At 39.5% G+C, this 23,677-nt stretch overlaps 1 protein-coding gene across 1 annotated transcript in view; it reads left to right on the top strand.

Moving 5' to 3' along the window:
* Nucleotides 1-23,677, top strand: part of CDK15 (cyclin dependent kinase 15) — a 116,151-nt gene that overhangs the window by 299 nt on the left and 92,175 nt on the right. The window contains exons 2-4 of the mRNA XM_082467205.1: nt 1,269-6,598; nt 10,741-10,954; nt 23,095-23,457. Coding sequence (XP_082323331.1) covers nt 23,335-23,457 — 123 coding nt within the window. The 5' untranslated portion in view covers nt 1,269-6,598; nt 10,741-10,954; nt 23,095-23,334. The remainder of the gene's footprint in view (nt 1-1,268; nt 6,599-10,740; nt 10,955-23,094; nt 23,458-23,677) is intronic.

Raw genomic sequence — 23,677 nt, forward strand, 5'->3', positions numbered from 1 at the left:
GCGCTAGAATCCGCACTTTTTACTACTTCATTGCAACCCTGAAGGATGGAGTGTTGTAGGAGGGAATGAGTTGGCCTCTCCTGTGATCCCCACTGAGCTCTCCCGTATACAGTCTGAGTAACGCCAGTTTGTTTGCTCAGCACACAGTTTCACGGCTGTCTGCTTGTTGCAGTCACAGCCCCACCACGACTCAGCTCGCGCCCCCTAAGTCCCCTCGTGAAGATTTTCCCGAGCCGCCACTCATGACACACAGTGGGTGCAAACTCTACTGCTGGGCAGTGTGCCATCGCTGGACCTGCAAAGCTGTATTCAGACCATCAGCGAAAGATGTGCAGTCAGGGTCTGAAGCTCCTGTGCATAAATGGTCTATTAAGTTCACCAACATCCTCAACTCGATTGCCTCCTTGATCCTCCATCACCTGCAAAACCGTTAGTCTGCAACAGTTCAACCAACCTTGTACACTCTTGCACCAGTGCTGGAAAAAACATAACCCTGAGGATTGGTACCACTGCAGACCAAGGGTGTCCAACTTCAGTCAGGACTACCATGTGGCCAGGCAATCTTGTTAAGCCCCAAATTGTCCTTAACACATTGCTATTCAGAATTTCTTCTATCCCTATCCCCTGCTCTTCCCAACCCGTACACTCTCCTAACTTCTTATTGAACTCTACCCACCCACCCTCTTTGGTAAAAATTTAAAAAAATAAACTTTGCCTCCTACATTTCTGAGGAAAATGAGACCCCCAGGGATGAATTTCCTTAACTCCCAGCAGCCGCTATCACAAAGCCTACCTGCAGCCCCAGCCTTCCTTTCCTTCGCCCTCTTTCTCCTTGGAAGTGGTCTGGCCTCTCAAGGTTAATCCCTTCCAATCCACTTAGAGGCTTGCTCCATTACTTATGGCTTCTCTTTTGTGTATTTTCAACCTCCCTGTCTCTTGTTACTCTTACTGCTAAGGATATAAGCTGTTCCTGCATATCCATCTTTAATTTCTTTTTCCTTTGTCCTCCTTTCTTTTACTTTCTGACCTCCCAATCTGCAGTCTCTGCTTTTTCAGCTCTACTGAAACCAGTAATCACCTTCTAATTTTGAAAGCTAATGATACATTCTAAGAATGGAACCATTCTATGCAACCATTTAAAAGAAGGAGAATGCTCTGTATGTATTGATGTGGAATGATCTGGAAGTTAGGTTAAGAGAAAAAATGCTAGATGCTGAATCATATGAAGTGTATTCTACCAGTTACATGTTATGTATGTCTTTTCACAGGAAGAGAAAGAGAGAGGATATATATCCTTGTCTTTGTATATTCATATCTTGGCTCTGACAGGATGCATTGAAGTGACTGACACTGGGGAGGAAAATTGGGAACAAAGGTAGGAAAAAAACTCACTTTTCACTCTATGCCATATTGCACTGTTTGAACTTGTAACTTTACAAATATAGTTTGAATATGCTTTTTTAAACTTATTTTTAAAACTTTTAAATCTAAAAAATAGGTACAATTTTCATTCTTATCTTCCTTTCCCTCTTTTCTTCCTTGTTTTCTGGGATGCATTCCTTCTGGGTTTTCTCCTACTCCTCAGACCTTTCCTTTACCTTTTCAGACTCTTTCTTTCACTTGTCCCTTACATACATGGACTAAATAAATATTTATTGCACACTTATTATGTGCCAGGCACTGTTCTAAGCACTAGAGAGACACAACAATGAGCAAAACAGATAAGAGTGCCTCCTCTCATGGAACCTGCACTCTGGTGGTGTGGAAGATAGTCTCCAGCGATGGCTACCATCAGTTCCCCCTTCATGTATACAAATGCCACTCTTGACATCAAGAGGTGGAGTCTATATCCTTTTCCCCTGAATATGGGCTAGCCTATGGTTGTTTTCCCAACTAATAAAACATGACAGAAATGAAGTTCTGATACTTCTGAATCAAGGCCTTAGAAAGAACTGGCGGCTTCCACATCCCCGTCTGAGAAGCCAGCTGCCTGCCATGCTCTAAAGAAACTCCAACTATACTATAGATTGATAAAAGACAATATGAAGAGATAGGCCACATGGAAGAGCATTAAGGTGCCAGTCTTCTGTGACCTTCCAGGCCAGCCCAGTTACTGGCTGAATGCAGCTGAGTGAGTGACACCAGCCGACATCAAGGTGAGTGTAACAGCCTAGTTAAGCCCTGCCTGAATTCCTGACCCACATTCCCAAGAAACAGTAACTTGTTGCTTTGAGCCACTTAAGTTTGGGGGATGGTTGGTTATGCAGCAATAACTGAAACAAGTGGGAAGAGTGAGAGGTAAACAAATACAGCAGTGACTAGGGCTACAAAGAAGCAAAATAGTATAGTAGCTAAAAGCACAGCCTGGGTTCAAATCTCAGCTCTAGCACTTACTAGCTTAATGACCTTGGCACAAGTTATTTAACCTCTATGTACTGCTGTTTCTTCATCCATAAAGCAGGGATCGTAAAGTCAGCTACTTTATAGGGTGATATGAGGACTAAATATAAAGTGCTTAGAATGCTACCCGGCATATAAGTGCTATATAAATGTTGTTGTTGTTTTGTATGAACAATAAAGAAATGTAAGGGAATAGACAGGGAAGAGTGCAATTTCATGTAAGGTGTGCAGAGCAAGCCCCTTTTCCAAGAAGACATCTGAACAGAGATCTAAAAGGAAGTGAGGGCACAAGCCATGTGAATATCTGACACTCCAGGCAAAGGGAGTAAGTAACTGTGAAGGCTAGGAGGGCAGTGTGGCTAGAGCTGAATGAGAAGAGATTGAAAGAGGCTGAATGAGGCTAGAGTTAAATGAGAAGAGGTTGAAAGGTAAGAGATAAGATCAGGTAGACAATGATCTGGTAGTAGGAGCAGATCCTCTGGGCCATGCAAAGGATGGAAAGGACTTTAGGTTTATCTGAATGATAAGAGCAATCACTGGGGCTTTGAGCAGAGGGTGTTGTAATCTGGCTTCTGTTTTAAAGGGATGATTCTTCTGCTCTGTGGAGAGTGATGTAGTGTAGGAGTTTAAGAGCGGAAGCAGGGAGAGCTGAAAGAGGCTATTGCAGTACAGTTGTCCCTCAGTACCCATGGGGGAATTGGTTGCAGGACCCCTGTGGATACCAAAATCTGCAGACACTCAAGTCCCTTATAGAAAATGGTGTAGTATTTGCATATAACCTATGCACATCCTCCTGTATACTTTAAATCACCTCTAGATTACTTATAATACCTCATACAATGTAAATGTTATATAAGTAGTTGCCTGGAACAGCAAATTCAAGTTTTTCTTCTTGAAACTTTCTGGAATTTTTTTTTTCAAATATTTTCAATTTGTTGTTGGTTGAATCAGTGGATGCAGAACCCGCAGACACAGGAGGGCCAAGGCAAACAGTTACGATGGCTTGGCCTAGGATGGTAGTGGAGGAGAAGGTGAAAAGGAGTTGGATTCCTGATGTATTTTGAAAGTGGAGCCTACAGTATTTGCTCATGGATTAGAAATGAGCAACTGAGAGAAAAAGAAGAATTAAGGCCTGAGTTATCGGTAAAAATGCACTGTTGTTTACTGAGATGGAAAAGACTGGGAAAAAGAGTATGTCTGGGGATACAGGGAGGAAGTATCAAGTATTCATATTTGAACGTGTTATAGATTATATTGCTAGTAAGCATCTGAATGGAAATGCCAAGTAGACAATTGCATATATAAGTCTTGTGTTAAGAAGAAAGATCAGGGCTAGAGATAAAATTTAGGAAGTTGTCCACGGAAAAGATAAGCAGCCTGAGGCCCAAACTCTATTTAGAGATTAAGAAGATAGGGAGGATCTAGCCCAGAATCCTGCTAGGTTCTTTGAGAGGAGAATTAACTTGTGTTTGAGAAATAGAAAGAAGGCAAAAGTATCTAGCACAGAGGGAAGAGTGGTAGAAAGTGAAGTTGTAGTGATCATGTGAGGGTTGGCAGGCCAGGATATGAGTTTGTTTTTGATTCTAAATGCAAGGGGAATCATCAGAAAGTTTTAAGTGGGGAAGTGACCTGATTTTATTTATATTTTTGAAAGTTCATTCTGTCTAGTACTTTATGTATACCTCCAACTTCATTACACAGAATATTAAAAAGAAGTTTACTCAAGGGTTGAGATTTAGTAATATTAATATTTTTAAATTTCATTCTGACTGAATAGATTACAGGAGAGTAAGAATTGAAGCAGGGAGACCAAGGAGAAGGTATTTCATTAGGCCAAATGAGCGATGATAATGACTTGGACTAGGGTGATAGCAGTACAAATTGAGAATTAGGTAGATTTGAGAGTAGAACTGTCATGATTTAGTGATGGATTAGACATAATTTTGATTCGTATCCTGCCTGGGTTTTTTCTTGAGCAAGTGATTCATGGGCATTCTGTTTTCTAAACTGGAGAAGACTAAGGAGAAGCATTTGGCATGGTTCAAGAGGTCTGTTTTTGGCATATTGACTTTGGGATACCTTATTGGCATCCAAGTGGAAATATCAAGTTGGAAGTTGGGGTTCTAGGGAGAAGTCAGGTCTGGAGATAGACATTTGAGTCGTTTGCACATAGGTGCCATTCAGAGCTAAAGGGACTAGATGAACTTAACCTGGGAAGAAAGTGTTGATAGGAAGGTGTAGATAAGGCTGGGACTAAGTACTGGGTTGCCCAAGCTTGGAAGTTGAGCAGAGGAGGAGGAGCCAGGAAGGATGATTGCAAAGGAGTCCCAGAGAGGTAGGGGGAAAGCTAGGAAAGTGCCCACTTCACAGAAATCAAAGAGACTTTCAAGAAGGATGGCATGATAAACGGTGTTGAATGCTGCTAAATGGTAAAGTAAGATAAGGTATGGGAAGTGATTTGATAATATGGAATCTCTGGTGACTTGGTGTGAAGAAAAAAAATGTTGCCTGCCATTCCAATTCTACAGGAATCAAGCCATTAGCCACTGCAGTTGCCCACTGACAGTGCACCCTGAGGGGAATTCAGGATGGAGAAAAACAGGAAACATTCTGTGCCTTGGATATACTGGCCCTTAGATAATTAAGATGCATATCTAAGGAAAATTTTCAAATGACCCCAGATTCTTGCTTATTCCCATACACAGAAAAGCACTAAAATCATTAACTTCAGTTATCTGTTCTTTGTGATTAGCAGTAATCTTTTGATGCTTGACTACACGTTTTTCCCAGTAAAAAAAGTTCATATGTATATCCTGGCTTCTCCCTTACCTCTTCAGAGCAGTTCCTCAGAGCTCTCTGAGAGGCTGTCTCCCAGGCTATTGTCCTCAGTAAGGTCCCTGAATAAAACTTAACTCACAACTTTTACGTTGTGTATTTTTCTTTCAGTAGACATTGACAAGAGCAGGTTCAGTGGAGCAATAGACAAAGAGGCTTTACTGGGGGTGAGTTTAAGAAAGAATAGGAGGTGAGGTAGCAGGGACATCCCCTTCAAGAAGTTTTGCTGTGAAGGGAATAGAAAACTGGGATAGTAGTTGGAGGGGAATGTGATGTCAAGGTATAGAATAGATACCCAAAACCCAAGCATTAAAAAAACAGATAGTTGATATGAGAGCAAACCCAGATTTCCCATTGGAAAGAAACTGACCTTGCAAGGAAAGCAAGAAAAGATATCCAAACATGTCTTTCTAGATATTGTCATAGACTCAATACTGTCAGCACACAACCTGAGTTGAATTTAGTTATAAATATAAGCTCTTTTAGCATGGCAGGTATTACACTAATTTGCAAACCTATATGTCTCTCTTGTTAGATTCTAAGGTCCCAGACAGTATTTTTCTTATTTTTTAATTCTCTAGAGACTAGCAGCAGTGCCTTAAACTTAATAATTATTCAATAAATTGTTTATTGAGATCTAGCAATTTAACAATTTGTTGAAATGCAGTTCATTGAAATAGACATAAGTGCTTGCCTCTTCTGTCAGCTACCCTGACTGACATAGGATCTTGTTCCTATTCTCTGATTGATTGCCCCCTGGGAGGAATTGAGGCATGATTCTCCCATTTTCCTGTCTTTAAAAGTGATGAAATAAAATTCATATTTAATGGCAAGATGAGGAAAATTAAAACATAAAATTTTTCTTTGCCCATTTGGGCCTCCTCACTTCCCTTTAGTGTGTACTTTGCATCTATATTAACCAGACCTCCTTAGGAGGTACCATTCCTTCTTAATCTCATCAAAGGTCACAACTCCTTAGGAGATAACCTTCCTTCTAAATCTTGTAAGGGGCCATGACGATCCACGACCCACTACTCACTTTGTACATGTAGATCTGTATTGTGTAAACTGTCAACAATATGTCATTTGACATATGTCATTTGACGTATAATATAACCCTTTGTCTCAAAAACTTGTAAAACTGTACTTTGCCCTCTAATGGGTGGAACAGTCCTCAGAGCTTTCTGGAAGACTGTCTCCCAGGTTATAATCCTCAGATTGGCTTGAATAAAATTTTCTATTTCTTTCTTAGATTGGCTGTTGACTAACGTTTCTGTTGGCGAAAGTCCTACAAGAATCCTTCTGGGCTCAAAGGGCAAAAGGATTGAAGGTGATGGTTTACCTGCCCTGAGGCAATCCATGGGTGAGCGTGTGAATGTGTGTGAGGGGTGGCTAGTGGTGATGCACCCTCTGAAGGTAATGATAGTTGGACTAATTTTAATAATATTGCAATATAATATATTTTATAATGTACAATTTGCAAAATGCTTCATATGTGTGCTTTATCCTCAAAACAACCCCATGGGGCTTCCCTGGTGGCGCAGTGGTTGCGAGTCTGCCTGCCAATGCAGGGAACACGGGTTCGAGCCCTGGTCTGGGAAGATCCCACATGCCGCGGAGCTACTGGGCCCGTGAGCCACAACTGCTGAGCCTGCGCGTCTGGAGCCTGTGCTCCGCAACAAGAGAGGCCACGACAGTGAGAGGCCCGCGCACCGCGATGAAGAGTGGCCCCCGCTCGCCGCAACTGGAGAAAGCCCTCGCACAGAAACGAAGACCCAACACAGCCATAAATAAATAAATAAATAAAATTAAAAAAAAAAAAAAATTCAAATGAAACAACCAAAAAAAAAAAAAACAACCCCATGACAAGTAATTATTCCTAAAATATAGGTGAAGAAACTGAGGCCCACTGACTTGTCCAAGTTAATCTAACTACTCTTAAGTGGCAGAGGGATTCAAACCCAGCTCTCCAAATCTGGATCTCCAAACTCCAAGTTCTCTGTTTTGTCCCCTACTTCAACTCCAACTGGATCGATGTGTTGAATATAGAGTTCAGGACTGAGATTAAAAAGTAGGGTTCCAAAAGAGGATGATAGAGGATGACAGAAAAGAAGTAACAGAGTCAGTGAAGGCCCGTATTAGAAACTGAGAATAAGACTCATGGGAGGGCAGGGTTCAGGGATATGCCTCAGAGTAGGATCAGAATGAACAATAAGTGAACGCTGATTTTAGGCTCCCATCCTCTATATGAATGTGAATACGTGTAGGGGTGCATTCATACACATATGTACATGCTGTTATTTAATTTAACAGCCATTTAATAGGAATCTGAAAGGAGTATAAGATATAGTTCATACCCTCAAAGAATGTTTTTCTCAACTTGTTAGGAAAACATTAAAAGTAGTTATTAGGGTGTTCAGACAATCAGTGATCCAGGAGCTCATCCTTGGAAGAGATGGGGGTGTGGAGTGGGGAGAATCAAAGAAGCAAGGAAAGGTTTCGAGCAGAGATAGAACCTCAGCCAGGACTTGAAGGATGGATGGGTACAGGGGAGGGAAGAACGCGTCAGAGGAGAGACACATGAAGGTTGAGTCAGAACAGCAGGGAAGGTCTGTTGGACAGTGAAGTTGCTGGTGTGACTACAGTGACGAGTAGGGGGATGAGTGGGGAATAGTGGTGGGTGAGGCAGGATAGAGTCAGGTTGTCTGAGGCCAAGCTGAGGAATTTAGACTTGATTTCATAGGTAACTAAGGGTCTGTGAGGATGTTTAATCAGAAATGATCAAAGAGGAATTTTAAAAGTATACCACAGAAACATCTTCTGGGCTTTCAAAGTAAAGTTGTAGCCTGTGTTTTTTTATTCTACTTAACCATTAAAACAGAGGCTGTGTGTGTGTGTGTGTGTGTGTGTGTGTGTGTGTTACACTTTTTATTCTTACTGAATTAGATTACATTTCTCTCCCAAGTTAAATAGGTAGTTTAAAACAACTTACACCTGTGTTTTTAAAAATGGATGCTGAGATTCTAAGTGGCTGAGATTTTAGAAAAGGGGCACCCAAATCTCATTGACATCTGGGAGCATTTTACTCTGTGGCTGAACTTCATGTAAGAAGATAATGACCAAGATGAGGAACAAAGACCTGCTGATGACATACTGTAATTTGGGGGAATGGTTTAAAAAGAAATGCTTTTACTCACCTCATACCAAAAATAGTGGTTAAATGACTCACCACCAGATGTAGGTAAGCAGATGCTAACTTGTTATTTTTAAAATGGAAGCACATAGCTGTATGAGACATGTTGAGACATATATTAATAAATCCTATATTATGACATAGAAGTAACCATTAGAGCAAGCGTATTTTAATAAAAAAGTAAATATCTATATTTAAATGAAATAAAACCTTGCCTTAATTTCTTTAAAAAAAAATTCTTCTGGATCTGAGTTATTGTTATGTAATCTGTGCTTAATAATGTTACACTTCTCTCTCTTATTCTTTCCTTACCTTAGTTTTTTGACGAAACCCATTCTACTGACGTAGCTTAGCTTTCTGATCTCAAGCTGGGCATTACAAGTCACTGTTTTTCCTAAAAGTAAAGAGCAGTAGTTTGGGCTAAAGGGCCTCCTTCCTTGGTGTGTATTACGCATATAACATGTAAATTGTTATAAATATTTAAAGAAAGCATTTAGCCCCCAGCCTACAAAAACTAGCATCTCAAATATTTATTTGCAGGTGAGTTTTTTGAAACTTAGAACATGCTTTCCCATAGTAACAGTGAGGTAAATAATGGATTAGTTCCTGGACTAATCTACAAATGTTATTTGATTTATGATGTCATTCAGATAATGTGCATTTGCAATTAAAAATATAACTGAGGTGGGACTTCCCTGGTGGCGCAGTGGTTAAGAGTCCGCCTGCCAACGCAGAGGACACAGGTTCGAGCCCTGGTCCGGGAGGATCCCACATGCCACGGAGCAACTAAGCCCGTGCGTCACAACTACTGAGCCTGCACTCTAGAGCCGCGTGCCACAGCTACTGAAGCCTGTGCGCCTAGACCCTGTGCTCCACAACAAGAGAAGCCACCACAATGAGAAGCCTGCTCGCTGCAACTGGAGAAAGCCGACACGCAGCAACAAGGATCCAACGCAGCCAAAAATTAATTAATTAATTAATTAATTAAAACAAATATATATATATATGTATATATATAACTGAGAGACTTCCCTGGTGGTCCAGTGGTTAAGACTCTGTGCTTCCAATGCAGGGGGTGTAGATTGGATCCCTGGTGGGGAACTAAGGTCCCACATGCCATGCCATGGGGCCTATGTATATATATATAAATATACCTGAAATCAATACTTCTGCAATATTTTACAATTTAAAAAACAAGAAGGAAAACCCCTTGGTATTGAATGAATAACTTTTCATGAATGCTGGTAGTTAAAGAAAGGCAGGTTTTAAGGGTCAAGGAGCAAAGTTGGATGAAAGTTTTGGAGTTCCAGAGTGGGAAGCAGCGCCCGATATTGGAACCCGAGCAACAGGAAAAACCTGCGCCCTTATACCTACATGGATCTAAATATCCTCCCATATTTTTTAATCAATCAGAAAAAGTTAATAAAAGCCCTATAATTTGGAAAAACATAGATAGATAGATAGATAATAGATTAGATAGATAGATAGATAGATAGATAGGGATAAAATCCCACATTGCCAATCTGCTTGCACACCCCTGTCAATCAGCCCTCATAAACTGTCACAGCCGGTTGGGGGGTGGGAGGAAGGGCGGGGGTCAGCAGCCACGCTGTAGGGGCCAGGGGTTGATTGGAAAGGACTGCTCTGTGTGTGCAGAGATGAGAGGTCGTAGATAAACAAGCAACAGCTTGTCTTCGTTTAAAATGTTAATAATGTATTCTGTTCATCATGGATTTTTGTATTTTTATTTTAATTTAAAAAATTTTTATATTTAAAACTATTGCATCAAAAACTATTGCATCAAGATTATTTATCATTTTAATTTGTTTTGATTACTGAGGGTTGGTTTGTTTGTTCATTTTTGGTGCCCCCCTTCTTCCCCACTTATGCCTCATCCCAGTCGGGCAGTGGCCGGTGGGAAGCAATGAGAAAGGAAACTACAAGGGTCTCCCCAGGTTAAACTTTTTTTCCTTTCTTTCTTTTTCTCTCTCTGTCTCTGTCTCCCTCTCCCCCCTTTTCTTCCTTCTTCCCTCTCTCCCTCTCCCCACCCCCACCTTTCCCTCCCTACCTTTCTTTTTAATTTTTTTAAGTACTTTTCTTACTCTGGGTCTCCAGCCCATCAGCTTTCCCCTAGCTGTTACTGACGGCTCTGCCCTGGCCAGGAGCTAACTGGCTTCTGGAGGACTGGGAGCTGGGGAGGACTGGGAGCTGGGGAGGGCTCAGTATTTCTGAGAGGAAGAGGCCTAATCGATTTGCACAGGTTTAAAAACACTTAATTTTTTAAAAATGTGGTTAAATCCTCTAAATTTCAGAGACTTGGAGCCAAGTTTGGTTTGCCCAGCCCTAGTAACTGCTAGGCTTATGTATATGATAAGGGCAGTTGGAAGATTAAGAAAAAGTTATGAAGTAACTGAGTGAGGAGAAGGAAAAAAAAGATTTTTTAAAACGGATACGTGTACATTGGAGAAAGATTGCCTGAAGTGGAATCACCGTGGCTGTGAGTGGCAACGTCCAAAGAAAATTGAGGTGAGTGTGTGGTGGAGGAGGTTGGGGCATTCTCTTGAGGAAAAAAAGATGTTTGGAGGGCGGAAAAGTCGAGTTGGCCGTTCTCCATCCTGGCCACCTAGTGGTGCTGTCGGTACAAGGCTGGCTGCTTTCCGGAATGAAAGACTAGATGGGGATCAGGCATCCTGGGACAGAGATGGGGAGAGGGAGTCTCAGAGTGGGCCACACAGTTTGTGGGTATAAGAAATTTACAAGTCAGGTTTTTGTAAGTTGTGTTTATTTGTATTTACAGACCCACAATATACACATATTTTAAAGTAATAGTAAATTGCAGGAGACGGTTTCAAACAGTTCTAAAACTACTATAATACTTTTAGTACTCTGGAGAGTGCTATGCTTCAGCATGGAAAAGGATGGGTTTTCGGGCTAGACCGTTTTACTCTGACAGAGCAAGAAACCTTAGGACAATGTTAAAGAAGATTATGGGAGCATTTTAATCCATTTCACAGAAATTAACAATGGCAAGTTGTACAGCAGTAGCATTAATTTTAGTCACCGGCCTGAGCACTTCTTTAGTGGACTAATTGTTCTCATTGTAAACTGACTTGAGGGGCTACTGGGAAGAGATGCAGATTGTGTTGAAGACCACAGGAGGAAGACACTCACTTCAGCCTCTGCTTTCAGGGATGCATGTTTCCTGTCAGAGAGGAAGTTCTTTCACATGGCTTAGAGTACCATTCAGGGTACCAAGAAACAAAATTCCTGTCCATGTACAAGAGAACACTGTGCTGAGTTAATGGACCCACTGTGTGTCAGGGAAAAGGGTGCTCATTGTGTGGAGACATGGTTAAGAGCACAGATCCTAGAATCAGTACCAGTGGGTTTAAATTCTAATTGTGACACTTACACTCTAAAAAATGTTGGGCAATCCTCAGTTTTCTCATCTAAAATTGGGGGAATAAATATCTATGTCACAGAATTAAATGAGATAATATATATGAAGTGCTTGGTTAGAACAGATCAAAAAATGGTAGCCGTATTAGGTGGCAATGCCTAACGAAAGAACAGAGGACCAAGAACAGGCGTGGTAAGTCTTTGGTATGACATTATCTCCCAACTCTTAATTTATATCAAGAAGGAAAATGGTCAAGTAGGTTTAAAGTATAGACATCAGAGCTTTTCTGCTTTGGTTTAAATCCTGGTTCCACCACTTTTTTCTTGTGTGGCCTTGGGCAAATTGTTTAATGCTTCCGACTACAGAACTGTTATGAGTAAATACAAGTAAACCATGTGTTTGCCTTACTATTATTGTCATTTGTTTTCTACCTTTAGCCAGAACACTTGGACTAAATATGTGACTAGTTGCCTCACCATGGAACCTGTTTATGCTATAAATACAAATCTATTCTTTATGAAAAGAACGTGAAATCACTTTTTAAAAATCATATTATTATTTCATAATATATTAAAAATCAAAAATAAAATATAAAATTGGTGTCACTTCAAGTCATTTCTGGAATTTTCCCTTAATACATTCAGACTCAAGAAATTAAAACAAACAAACAATCATACAAATGCAAATAACAGAGAAAACATCTAGTCTGTAGAAGCATAATTTTATTTTTTGCTTATACGGGAAACAGTGTCTTTCTGTTTTCCCTGCGTCTACAGATATCCCAAGGATTCCTACAGTTTTAGACAAAGGGTCCTCTTTAGGTATAGCGTTCAGTGTAATTTTATACTTTCATAGGCTAAGCCATTCTGTCACAGGAACACCTTGCAATTAGATTTCTTTACCTGCTTGTGAAATGTCTCTTTTAACCTGTCATTGCTTTCCAGTGGTTTTAAGATATGGACCTATACATATGGAATCACTCAGCATTCCTCAGCGTTCTATCTGTAGTTCACAGTTTTGATTCACAGCACGTAAGGCCAGGATGCGAGGAGTCTAGTATCAGAGTCAGGGGCACAGAATTTAAGTCTAGAAAATTGTGACTGGTGCATTTGGCATTTCTGAGCAGAAATTCCCGGGACTCCAAAATTGTCTTCTTTTTTTATTATTATTATTTATTTATTTATTTAATATTTATTTTTGGCTGTGTTAGGTCTTAGTTTCTGTGCGAGGGCTTTCTCTAGTTGCGGCAAGTGGGGGCCGCTCTTCATCGCGGTGCGCGGGCCTCTTCACTATCGCGCCCTCTCTTGTTGCGGAGCACAGGCTCCAGACGCGCAGGCTCATTGTGGCTCACGGGCCTAGTTGCTCCGCGGCATGTGGGATCTTCCCAGACCAGGGCTCGAACCCGTGTCCCCTGCATTAGCAGGCAGACTCTCAACCAGTGCGCCACCAGGGAAGCCCCAAAATTGTCTTCTTAAATCAATGAGAACTTGTGAAATTTGGAAATATGGCCACCTTGCTCCACATACTTACTAATTAACTCATCAGTTTTGAATTTTACTCTTTCTTGAAGGAAATAGAAATAAAATGTAACACTAGGATTTACACCATCAGCTTCATTGTGAAAACTGAGTACAAGTAAACAAATAGCACACTAATAGGCAATAATAGTATGATGTAAATAAAGACCACAGATGCATGTAAAGGTGCAAAGGAGACCCAGATGCCATGTGCTTGCAGTTCTGCTTACTGTCAGCAGACAGCGCTCTCAGCATGTGGAAGTGTCAAGTTAAAGAACCCCAGGAAGAAGGAAGGCATGGGATTTCAGAATCGTACTCTAGCTTTTATTTGGACCGAAGATGATGTCACATGCCTGGTGATTAACAAACTAGAGTCACTTACCTATTACTGATTTATACTAAATATAATAACTAATTTACATGTAAGCCTAATAATAAAGAATGAGACCAAACAGACAGATTTTATGCTCTTTATGCAGATACAATTATCAGTGTGTCCTCATTAAATAAAATCTGGGGAACTTAGTAGTCTTTGAGCAGCTTTATTATCTTCTACTATTTGCTAGTTTAGTAATCTTGGGAAAGTTACTTAAACTCTCTAAGATTCAGTTCCCTCGTGATTATGTGGGGATAATAACGGTACCTTCTCTTTGTCATGGAGTTGGAGGATCAGCATGGAGTCTGGCACAGAGCAGGCACTGACGTGGTAGCTGTTGCTGTTACTATTACTACTGTATTTTTATCTAAAGCCTCCCCTGCCCCCGCCTTGTTGGAAATAGGCAGGGAAATAAAGAAATAAATAAATAATCAAAATACATGGATTTCATGTGAATGTATTTTCAAAACTATTATTCTTATTCTACTTTCTTGTTTAGAAAATTCTTAAACAAAAATGAACCTCCGTATAGCCATCACTCAGCTTAACCAATTATCAACATTTTTACCAATTTTGGTTTTTTTATCCCCAACGTTATTTTTCTGGTATATTTTAAAGCAAGGAAATTAAATCATTCCACCTGCAAATACTTTAGCATTCATCTTTTTTTTTTCCCAAAGGTAGATTTTTTTTTTAAATTCATTCACTTATTTATTTATTTATCTTTGCTGCATTGGGTCTTTGTTGCTGTGCTGAGCAGGGGCTACTCTTCTTTTTTATTTATTTATTTATTTATTTATTTATTTATTTATCTTTGGCTGCATTGGGTCTTCGTTGCTGCATGCGGGCTTTTCTCTAGTTGCGGCGAATGGGGGCTACTCTTCGTTGCGGTGTGCAGGCTTCTCATTGCGGTGGCTTCTCTTGTTGTGGATCATGGGCTCTAGGCGCGCGGGCTGCAGTAGTTGTGGCGCACGGGCTTAGTTGCTCGTGGCATGTGGGATCTTCCCGGACCAGGGCTCGAACACGTGTCCCCTGCATTGGCAGGCGGATTCTTAACCACTGCGCCACCAGGGAAGTCCGAGGGCTACTCTTCTTTGCGGTGGTTTCTCTTGTTATGGAGCACGGGCTCTAGGTGCGCGGGCTTCAGTAGTTGTGGCTCGTGGGCTCTAGAGCGCAGGCTCAGTAGTTGTTGGTGCATGGGCTTAGTTGCTCTGTGGCATGTGGGATCTTCCGGGACCAGGGCTCGAACCCATGTCCTCTGCATTGGCAGGTGGATTCTTAACCACTGCACCACCAGGGAAGCCCCATAGTATTCATCTTTAACCATAAGATTGTTTTAAAAACATAATCATCATGCAAAATTGAAAATGAATTCTTAAGGTCATCTAATACAATATTTAAATGTCCATACTTGTCTAAGAAATGTCATTTTACAGTTGTTACCAGGGGTTGGGTAGTGGGGGAAATGGGGAAATGTTGGTCCGAGGGTACAAAGTTTCAGGTGTGCAGGATGAATAAATTCTGGAGCTCTAATGTGCAGCAGGGTGACTATAGTTAACAATATTGTATTGTATACTTGAAATTTGCTGAGTAGATCTTAATTGTTCTCACACACAAAAGTTAACTATGTGAAGGGATTGATATGTTAATTAGCTTGCTTGTGGTAGACATTTCACAATGTATACCTATATCAAAACATCACCATGTACATCTTAATTACATGCAAATTTTTTTGTCAATTATACCTCAGTAAAGCTGGGGGAAAAAAAAGAAACATTGTTTTACAGTTAGTTTATTCAAATCAGGATCCAAACAAGGTCTACATATTGCATTTGTTTGTCATGTCTCTTGACTGTTTCTTTTTTTTTTTTTTTTTGCCATCAATATTTTAAGAGAAATCAGGTTATTTGTCCTTTCTGATTTAGCTGTTTGCTTCCTTGTGGTATTATTTAACTTTTCTGTCCTCTGTATTTCTCGTAATTTGGTTTTAGATGTAGATATTTAATTAGATTCGGGTTAAACATTTTTCCTTAGTCAAAAATACTTCTCAGGTGTAAGTCAGACAGAGAAAGAGAAATATCACATGATATCCCTTATATGCGGAATCTAAAAAGAAATGATACGAATGAATCTATTTACAAAACAGAAACAGACTCACAGACTTAGAGAACGAACTTACAGTTACCCAGGGGAAGGATGGGGGGAAGGGATAGTCAGGGAGCTTGGGATCGACATGTACACACTGCTATATTTAAAATGGATAACCAACAAGGACCTACTGTATAGCACAGGGAACTCTGCTCAATGTCATGTGGCAGCCTGGATGGGAGGGGAGTTTGGGGGAGAATGGATACATGCATATGCATATGGTTGAGTCCCTTTGCTGTGCACCTGAAACTATCACAACATTGTTAACCGGCTATACTCCAATATAAATTAAAAAGTTTAAAAAAATACTTCACAGGTGATGCTGTGCAATTTTTGTTGTATCACATCAGGAGGCACATACTGTCTGGATGTCCCAAATTTAGTGAGGCTAAAATTGATCACAGGACTCAGATGGTGTCAACCTGACCCTTCATTGCAGAATTCCTTATCAATCTTTCACCTGATCAGTTTAGCACCCATTGATGATTGTTGCTTAGAACTATTATTGCATTAGGGATTGCATAATAGTGAATTTTCTACTTCTGTCATTTCTTCTGCACTTATTAGCTGGAATTCTTCGATGAAGAAGAATTTCCCCCTCATTAACTACTTGATAACCCTGGAAAAATAATTTGTATAGAAAAGACAAAATAAACACTTGATTTTCCCCTTTATTTATCAAGATTCTGAGTAATGAATTGCTGCACTAGAAACCTCCAAGTGGTCATTTTTATTTAGAATCACTATGAAGTTATGGATTTTATGTATTTTGTGTGTTTCAATCCATTGCAGTCATTATTCTTTTTGGTGTTCAAATTGTCCCATGTTAAGGCAAATGGGAGTCCTTTCAAGTTGGTTCCTGTGTCCTTTTTGATGTGACTCCACTGATTTAAGATGAGCCTTGGACAAATTCTTGATAACTTTCTAGATTTCATCCTCCACACATTCAGCCACCACTTCTCCATGGATCCTTGATTCTTTTTAAAGGAAAATGGTATTTAGAGATCACAAATTGAGCACCAGGATTGCTCATTACTGTTGAGTTGTCGTTGTTTCTAATATATCTTTTTGGTTGACAGAGTTTGTTTGTTTGCTTGTGTGATTTTTTTTTTTAGGGAAAAAAATCATAAAATAAAAATATGTATACCAATATTTACAAATCAAATTTAAGATCATATAATTTTTACTTGATTTCTTCAATCTGATATTTATGTTTATTTTCTCATAAGCTGAAAAGTTTGGTTTCTAATGACATTAGCATAATTACTTACTTGTCTAATCCTAAAATACACCAATAACAGTTTCAAAATAGTAATAGTAATATTGCTACTATTAGTAAAACTAATGACTACACTTTATTTTCCCACATTTCTTTGCCACAAAAGGTAACACACAAAAGCATTTTGCTTTTTTCACTTAACAATATATTTTGGGGCTTCTCTGGTGGCACAGTGGTTAAGAATCCACCTGCCAATGCAGGAGACACGGGTTCGAGCCCTGGTCTGGGAAGATCCCACATGCCGCGGAGCAACTGGGCCCATGCGCCACAACTACTGAGCCTGTGCTCTAGAGCCCACGAGCCACAACTACTGAAGCCCGTGTGCCTAGAGCCCGTGCTCTGCAACAAGAGAAGCCACCACAATGAGAGGCCCACACACCACAACGAAGAGCCCCCGCTCTCTGAAACTAGAGAAAGCCCGCGTGCAACAACAAAGACCCGGCGCAGCCAAAAATTATTTAATTAATTAATTTTAAAAAAGAGAAAAGAATCAAAATAAAATAAAATAAAAATTTTTTAAAAACCAAAAAAATATATTTTGATGACCACTGCATGTCATTATATAGTTTTTTTTTCAACTTTTTATACTACTTTGGACTTTTTAAAAAAATTTTTTATTGGAGTATAGTTGCTTTACAATGTTGTGTTAGTTTCTTCTCTACAAAGAAGTGAATCAGCTATATGTATACATATATCCCCTCCCTCTTGGACCTCCCTCCCACCCTCCCTCAAACCTCCCCCTCCAAGCCCACCCATCTAGGTCATCACAGAGCACCAAGCTGAGCTCCCTGTGCTATACAGCAGGTTCCCACTAGCTATCTGTTTTACATATGGTAGTGTATATATGTCAGTCCTAATCTCCCAATTCGTCCCACCCTCCCCTTTCCCCCCCATGTCCACACATCCGTTCTCTACGTCTGCGTCTCTATTCCTGTCCTGCACATATGTTCACCTGTACCTTTTTTCTAGATTCCACATATCTGTGTTAATATACGATATTTGTTTTTCTCTTTCTGACTTATTTCACTCTGTATGACAGACTCTAGGTCCATCCACATCTCTACAAATGACCTAATTTCGTTCCTTTTTATGACTGAGTAATATTCCATAGTATATTTACACCACATCTTCTTTATCCATTCCTCTATCAACATGTAGTTTGCTTCCATGTCCTGGCTATTGTAAATAGAGCTGCAATGAACACTGGGGTACATGACTCTTTTTGAATTATGGTTTCCTCAGGGTGTATGCCCAATAGGGGGATTGCTGGGTCATATGGTAGTTCTATTTTTAGTTTTTTAATGAACGACCATACTGTTCTCCCTAGTGGCTGTATCAATTTACAGTCCCACGAACAGAGCAAGAGGTTTCCCTTTTCTTCACACCCTCTCCAGCATTTATTGTTTGTAGATTTTTTGATGATGGCCATTCTGACTGGTGTGAGGTAATACCTCATTGCAGTTTTGATTTGCATTTCTCTAATAATTAGTGACATTGAGCATCTTTTCATGTGCCTCTTGGCCATCTGTATGTCTTCTTTGGTGAAATGTCTATTTAGGTCTTCTGCCCATTTTTGGATTGGGTTGTTTGTTTTTTGATATTGAGCTCCATGAGCCGTTTGTATATTTTGGAGATTAATCCTTTTTCAGTTGCTTCATTTGCAAATATTTTCTCCCATTCTGAGGGTTGTCCTTTCATCTTGTTTATGGTTTCCTTTGCTGTGCAAAGGCTTTTAAGTTTCATTAGGTCCCATTTGTTTATTTTTGTTTTTATTTTCATTACTCTAGGAGGTGGGTCAAAAAGATCTTGCTGTGATTTGTGTCAGAGTGTTTTTCCTATGTTTTCCTCTAAGAGTTTTGCAGTGTCCGGTCATACATTTAGCTCTTTAATCCATTTTGAGTTTATTTTTGTGTATGGTGTTAGGGAGAGTTCTAATTTCATTCTTTTACATGTAGTTGCCCAGTTTTCCCAACACCACTTATTGAAGAGACTGTCTTTTCCCCATTGTATATTCTTGCCTCCTTTATCATAGATTAGGTGACCACATGTGCATGGATTTATCTCTGGGCTTTCTATCCTGTACCATTGATCTATATTTCTGTTTTTGTGCCAGTACCATACTGTCTTGAGTACAGCTTTGTAGTATAGTCTGAAGTCAGGGAGCCTGATTTCTCCAACTCTGTTTTTCTTTCTCAAAATTGCTTTTGCTATTCGGGGTCTTTTATGTTTCCATACAAATTGTGAAATTTTTTGTTCTAATTCTGAGAAAAATGCCATTGGTAATTTGATAGGGATTGCATTGAATCTGTGGATTGCTTTGGGTAGTATAGTCATTTTCACAATATTGATTCTTCCAATCCAAGACCATGGTATATCTCTCCATCTGTTTGTATCATCTTTGATTTCTTTCATCAGTGTCTTATAGTTTTCTGAGTACAGGTCTTTTACCTCCTTAGGTAGGTTTATTCCTAGGTATTTTATTCTTTTTCTTGCAATGGTGAATGGGATTGTTTCCTTAATTTCTCTTTCTGATCTTTCAATGTTAATGTATATGAATGCAAGGGATTTCTGTGCATTAATTTTGTATTCTGCAACTTTACCAAATTCATTGATTAGCTCTAATAGTTTTCTGGTGGCATCTTTAGGATTTTCTATGTATAGTATCATATCATCTGCAAATAGTGACAGTTTTACTTCTTCTTTTCCAGTTTGTGTTCCTTTTATTTCTTTTTCTTCTCTGATTGCCATGGCTAGGATTTCCAAAACTATGTTGATTAAGAGTGGCAAGAGTGGACATCCTTGTCTTGTTCCTGATCTTAGAGGAAATGCTTTCAGTTTTTCACCATTGAGAATGATGTTTTCTGTGGGTTTGTCATATATGGCCTTTATTATGTTGAGGTAGGTTCCCTCTGTGCCCACTTTCTGGAGAGTTTTTTTTATCATAAATGGGTGTTGAATTTTGTCAAAAGCTTTTTCTGCATCTATTGAGATGATCATATTGTTTTATTCTTCAATTTGTTAATATGGTGTATCACATTGATCAATTTGTGTATATTGAAGAATCTTTGCATTCCTGGGATAAATCCCACTTGATCATGGTGTATGATCCTTTTAATGTGTTGTTGGATTCTGTTTGCTAGAATTTTATTGAGGATTTCTGCGTCTATGTTCATCAGTGGTATTAGTCTGTAATTTTCTTTTTTTGTGACACCTTTGTCTGTTTTTCACTTAAAAGTATATTTTGATGATCACTGCATGTCATTATATAGAGTTTATTTTTTTTACAGCTGCACTCCATTGGATGTATGTGGATTATTTTTAATGTTTCTGACACAGACTTCACATTATTTCTCATGTTAATATCTGTTGAATGTTTATGATAATCTACATATTCTAGAAAGGTTATAATTAGACCAGAATTCCTAATAATCTGGCTAAATCAAATAAAGACAGAATGCAAGATTAGAGAAAGTGCAAACTCTCAACTAAACATAGCTGTTTGAATACACACCAATTGAGAGAGGAAAAAAGACTCCATAATTGTAGGGTGGGTGAATCTAGCCTGAAATTATTAATAACCTATAATTTTACTGCTAATTTAAAAAAAATGGCTACCATTTGTCAACACAGATTCCCTGGAAACAGAACCTCAAGCAAAAGCTTACCTGCAAACACTTCATTTTGAGGGGGAGGGGTCATTGCAATCCCAGGGAAGTACAAATGAGAGGGAAAGGGAAGTAAAGGAGGGAAGAAAGGAGAGCATAAATGGAGCATGTTTCTGAGCTGGCTTCAGCTCCACAACAAACATCGCTGGTTTCATAGTGGAAGTCCTTCCATGGGACTTCCTGCATTCCTCAGCTGTGTCACCTGGCCCTTGCAGGTAGTTGCTAGAGAAGCCAGAGTCTCTGTTGGTCCATTCAGACTGGTGACAAGACACAGGGGTCTCTCCTTGTCAGCTTCTGGTGTGAGGGATCTTTGGTCTATGAGTAAGAGTGGCCATACTTCAAGACAGCATAGTGGGTTTCTCCCACTAAGAAACCAACCAGGCCCTGAGGTAGGTCCAGCCAACCTGGAGTGGCACCGTGAACTGGGTCCAATTCACAATTCAAAATGAAATCATCGAAGTCTTCTGTCCTTATTCAGAAATCTTTGGTAACAAAAATTGTTTATCACATAGAGCTAGAAAATATCTTAAGTCATCTAATATTTTTCCTTGACTTTAAACAAGACCATAAATTATTTTATTTTTGAAAATTCTGAAGGGTATTTCACAATTTCCCTCAGTAGCCCATTCTAGTATCTAAATATACCGTTTTAAACTTAAAAAAATCAAACTATTGTATTTTAGCAACTTGAGACTTAGGTCAATTACCCCTAGGCTAATAAAAATGCTAATCTTTTAAAAATTCTGAAACTTACAATAATTAGAGGGTGATAAAGAATAACTGTCTCAAATCTGGTCTGGGATATAACTTTTTTTTTTTTTTTTTTTTTTTTTAAGATTACTGTTAGTTACAAAGAACAGATATCTCAGGTAATTTTTTTTTTGAAATTCATGTTCTTTTATTTATTTATTTATTTATTTATGACTGTGTTGAGTCTTCGTTTCTGTGCGAGGGCTTTCTCTAGTTGCGGCAAGTGGGGACCACTCTTCATCGCGGTGCGCGGGCCTCTCACCATCGCGGCCTCTCTTGTTGCGGAGCACAGGCTCCAGATGCACAGGCTCAGTAATTGTGGCTCACGGGCCCAGTTGCTCCGTGGCATGTGGGATCTTCCCAGACCAGGGCTCGAACCCGTGTCCCCTGCATTGGCAGGCAGATTCTCAACCACTGCGCCACCAGGGAAGCCCTGGGATATAACTTTTGTATAACAAAATTCACAATCTTTTAGGAAGAAATCAGCATTTCTGATAAAATGTATTATAATCAAATTATGTTCAATTCTAATGGAATTAAACATTTTGAGAAACTAGCTTCTCTCACTCTCTGTTGATTATCAGGCAAAAGTTTAATCGTTTAACAAAATATTCTTTTTTTGTATTAGTGTAACTAGTCTGTTTGTTGTTGCTGTTGTGTTTACTAAATGTCTCTAATTGGAATGAATCTTTGAATTGACTTGTTTTAGGTCTCTTGTGGCAATTTTGAAATGAAACTTCATACATGCTCATAATTAAATTATCTGAAAGGCTTTTCTTGTAAGGTTCAAATATCAAATATATATAAATATTGTTGTGATAATAGACATGACTTATATTTTCCTTAATGATTGTGTGTGTGTGTTTATGTGTGTCTTATTTTCCGTCTCACTCTAATTAGCACATTATAGTGACAATGACCTTAGAAGTCTATGAGAGAGAAAAGTTCTGTTCAAAAACTGCAAACTAGCTTGAGGTAGTTCCTTGACATGTCATGGTATTAATATAGTAAGCGTTAATTACATTTATGTGGAAGGAAGGAGGCAGGGAGAGGGGAGGAGAGAGGGAGAGAAGGAGCTATTTCATGCAAACTTCTCTCTCTCCACCATTGTGTAACGTTGTTACCTGTTTAGTAATAAGAACAACACAGGTGCTCACTAGATAGTTTTTGAATTGGTGAATGAAAGAGTACCCCTTGGGACTCTTAGTTACACTATTGCTTAAAGGCAAAGAGATGGAGTAGATATCTTCAGCTTTCTTCCTGTTTTAGGGTTCTGTGGTTTCTTTGACTACTAAAAGTTGGCTAGGTTGCAAATTTATTTTGAAGTCTTAAAAACAAAATACTTTCAGATGAAGGGCAGGGAGAGAATACTCCTCAACATATCTGCTTTAGCACCAGGAAAGCCTAATAAATATTATCAATAATATGGATAAGCAATGTAGATTCATAAAAACTGTGTATACCAGTAGCACTAACTTGTGACTGGAATAAGAACTTTAATTGTGCCAAATTTTATTCTTTCCAATATTAGCTGTCCTGGTTTCAGTTGTGCACATATGAATGCAGGCGGCCGCCTTTCTGATGTGTAGTTTCTTGCACTGATGAAGAAAAAACTGCTGAAGTCATGAGGCTGCTCCAAGCAGAGCCCTCATGTGAGTCATATGAAAGCTCCAGCATTGCTGACCTCTGGCAAAAAGGGAGTGAACAAGGACAGGAGAGGCAGAGGGAGAGAGGTTCAAGTGCCGGGTTTTCTCCTTGAACCTGGAAGATTATGGGTCAAGAGCTGTGTGCAAAGACTCTGCAGCCTGGATGCAGCTGCCGTTGCTGTTGGGAGGGAGGCGATGCACACAGCCATCAGAGGAGCGCTCCGGTGATGATGGAGGCTGCGATCAAGGTACTTGTATTCCAGGAGCAGCATCCTCCTCTATCCATAAACCGAGGAGTTCAGAGGCTCCCTTTCTGTAGCAGGGTCTGGTTTTCCTGCGCTAGGTCTAAAGCAATAAAAAGAAAATTCTATTAAAGTCACAGAGAATTTGTGACTGTTGTTATCAAATTTGGAGATTTTCTTTTAAGCCAAAAGGGAAAAATAATCCTATGCTTTGGGCTGCATGAAA

The sequence above is a fragment of the Balaenoptera physalus genome (genome assembly GCF_965194825.1).
Source record: "Balaenoptera physalus genome assembly, chromosome: 6".
NCBI classification, from domain to species: Eukaryota; Metazoa; Chordata; class Mammalia; order Artiodactyla; family Balaenopteridae; genus Balaenoptera; species Balaenoptera physalus.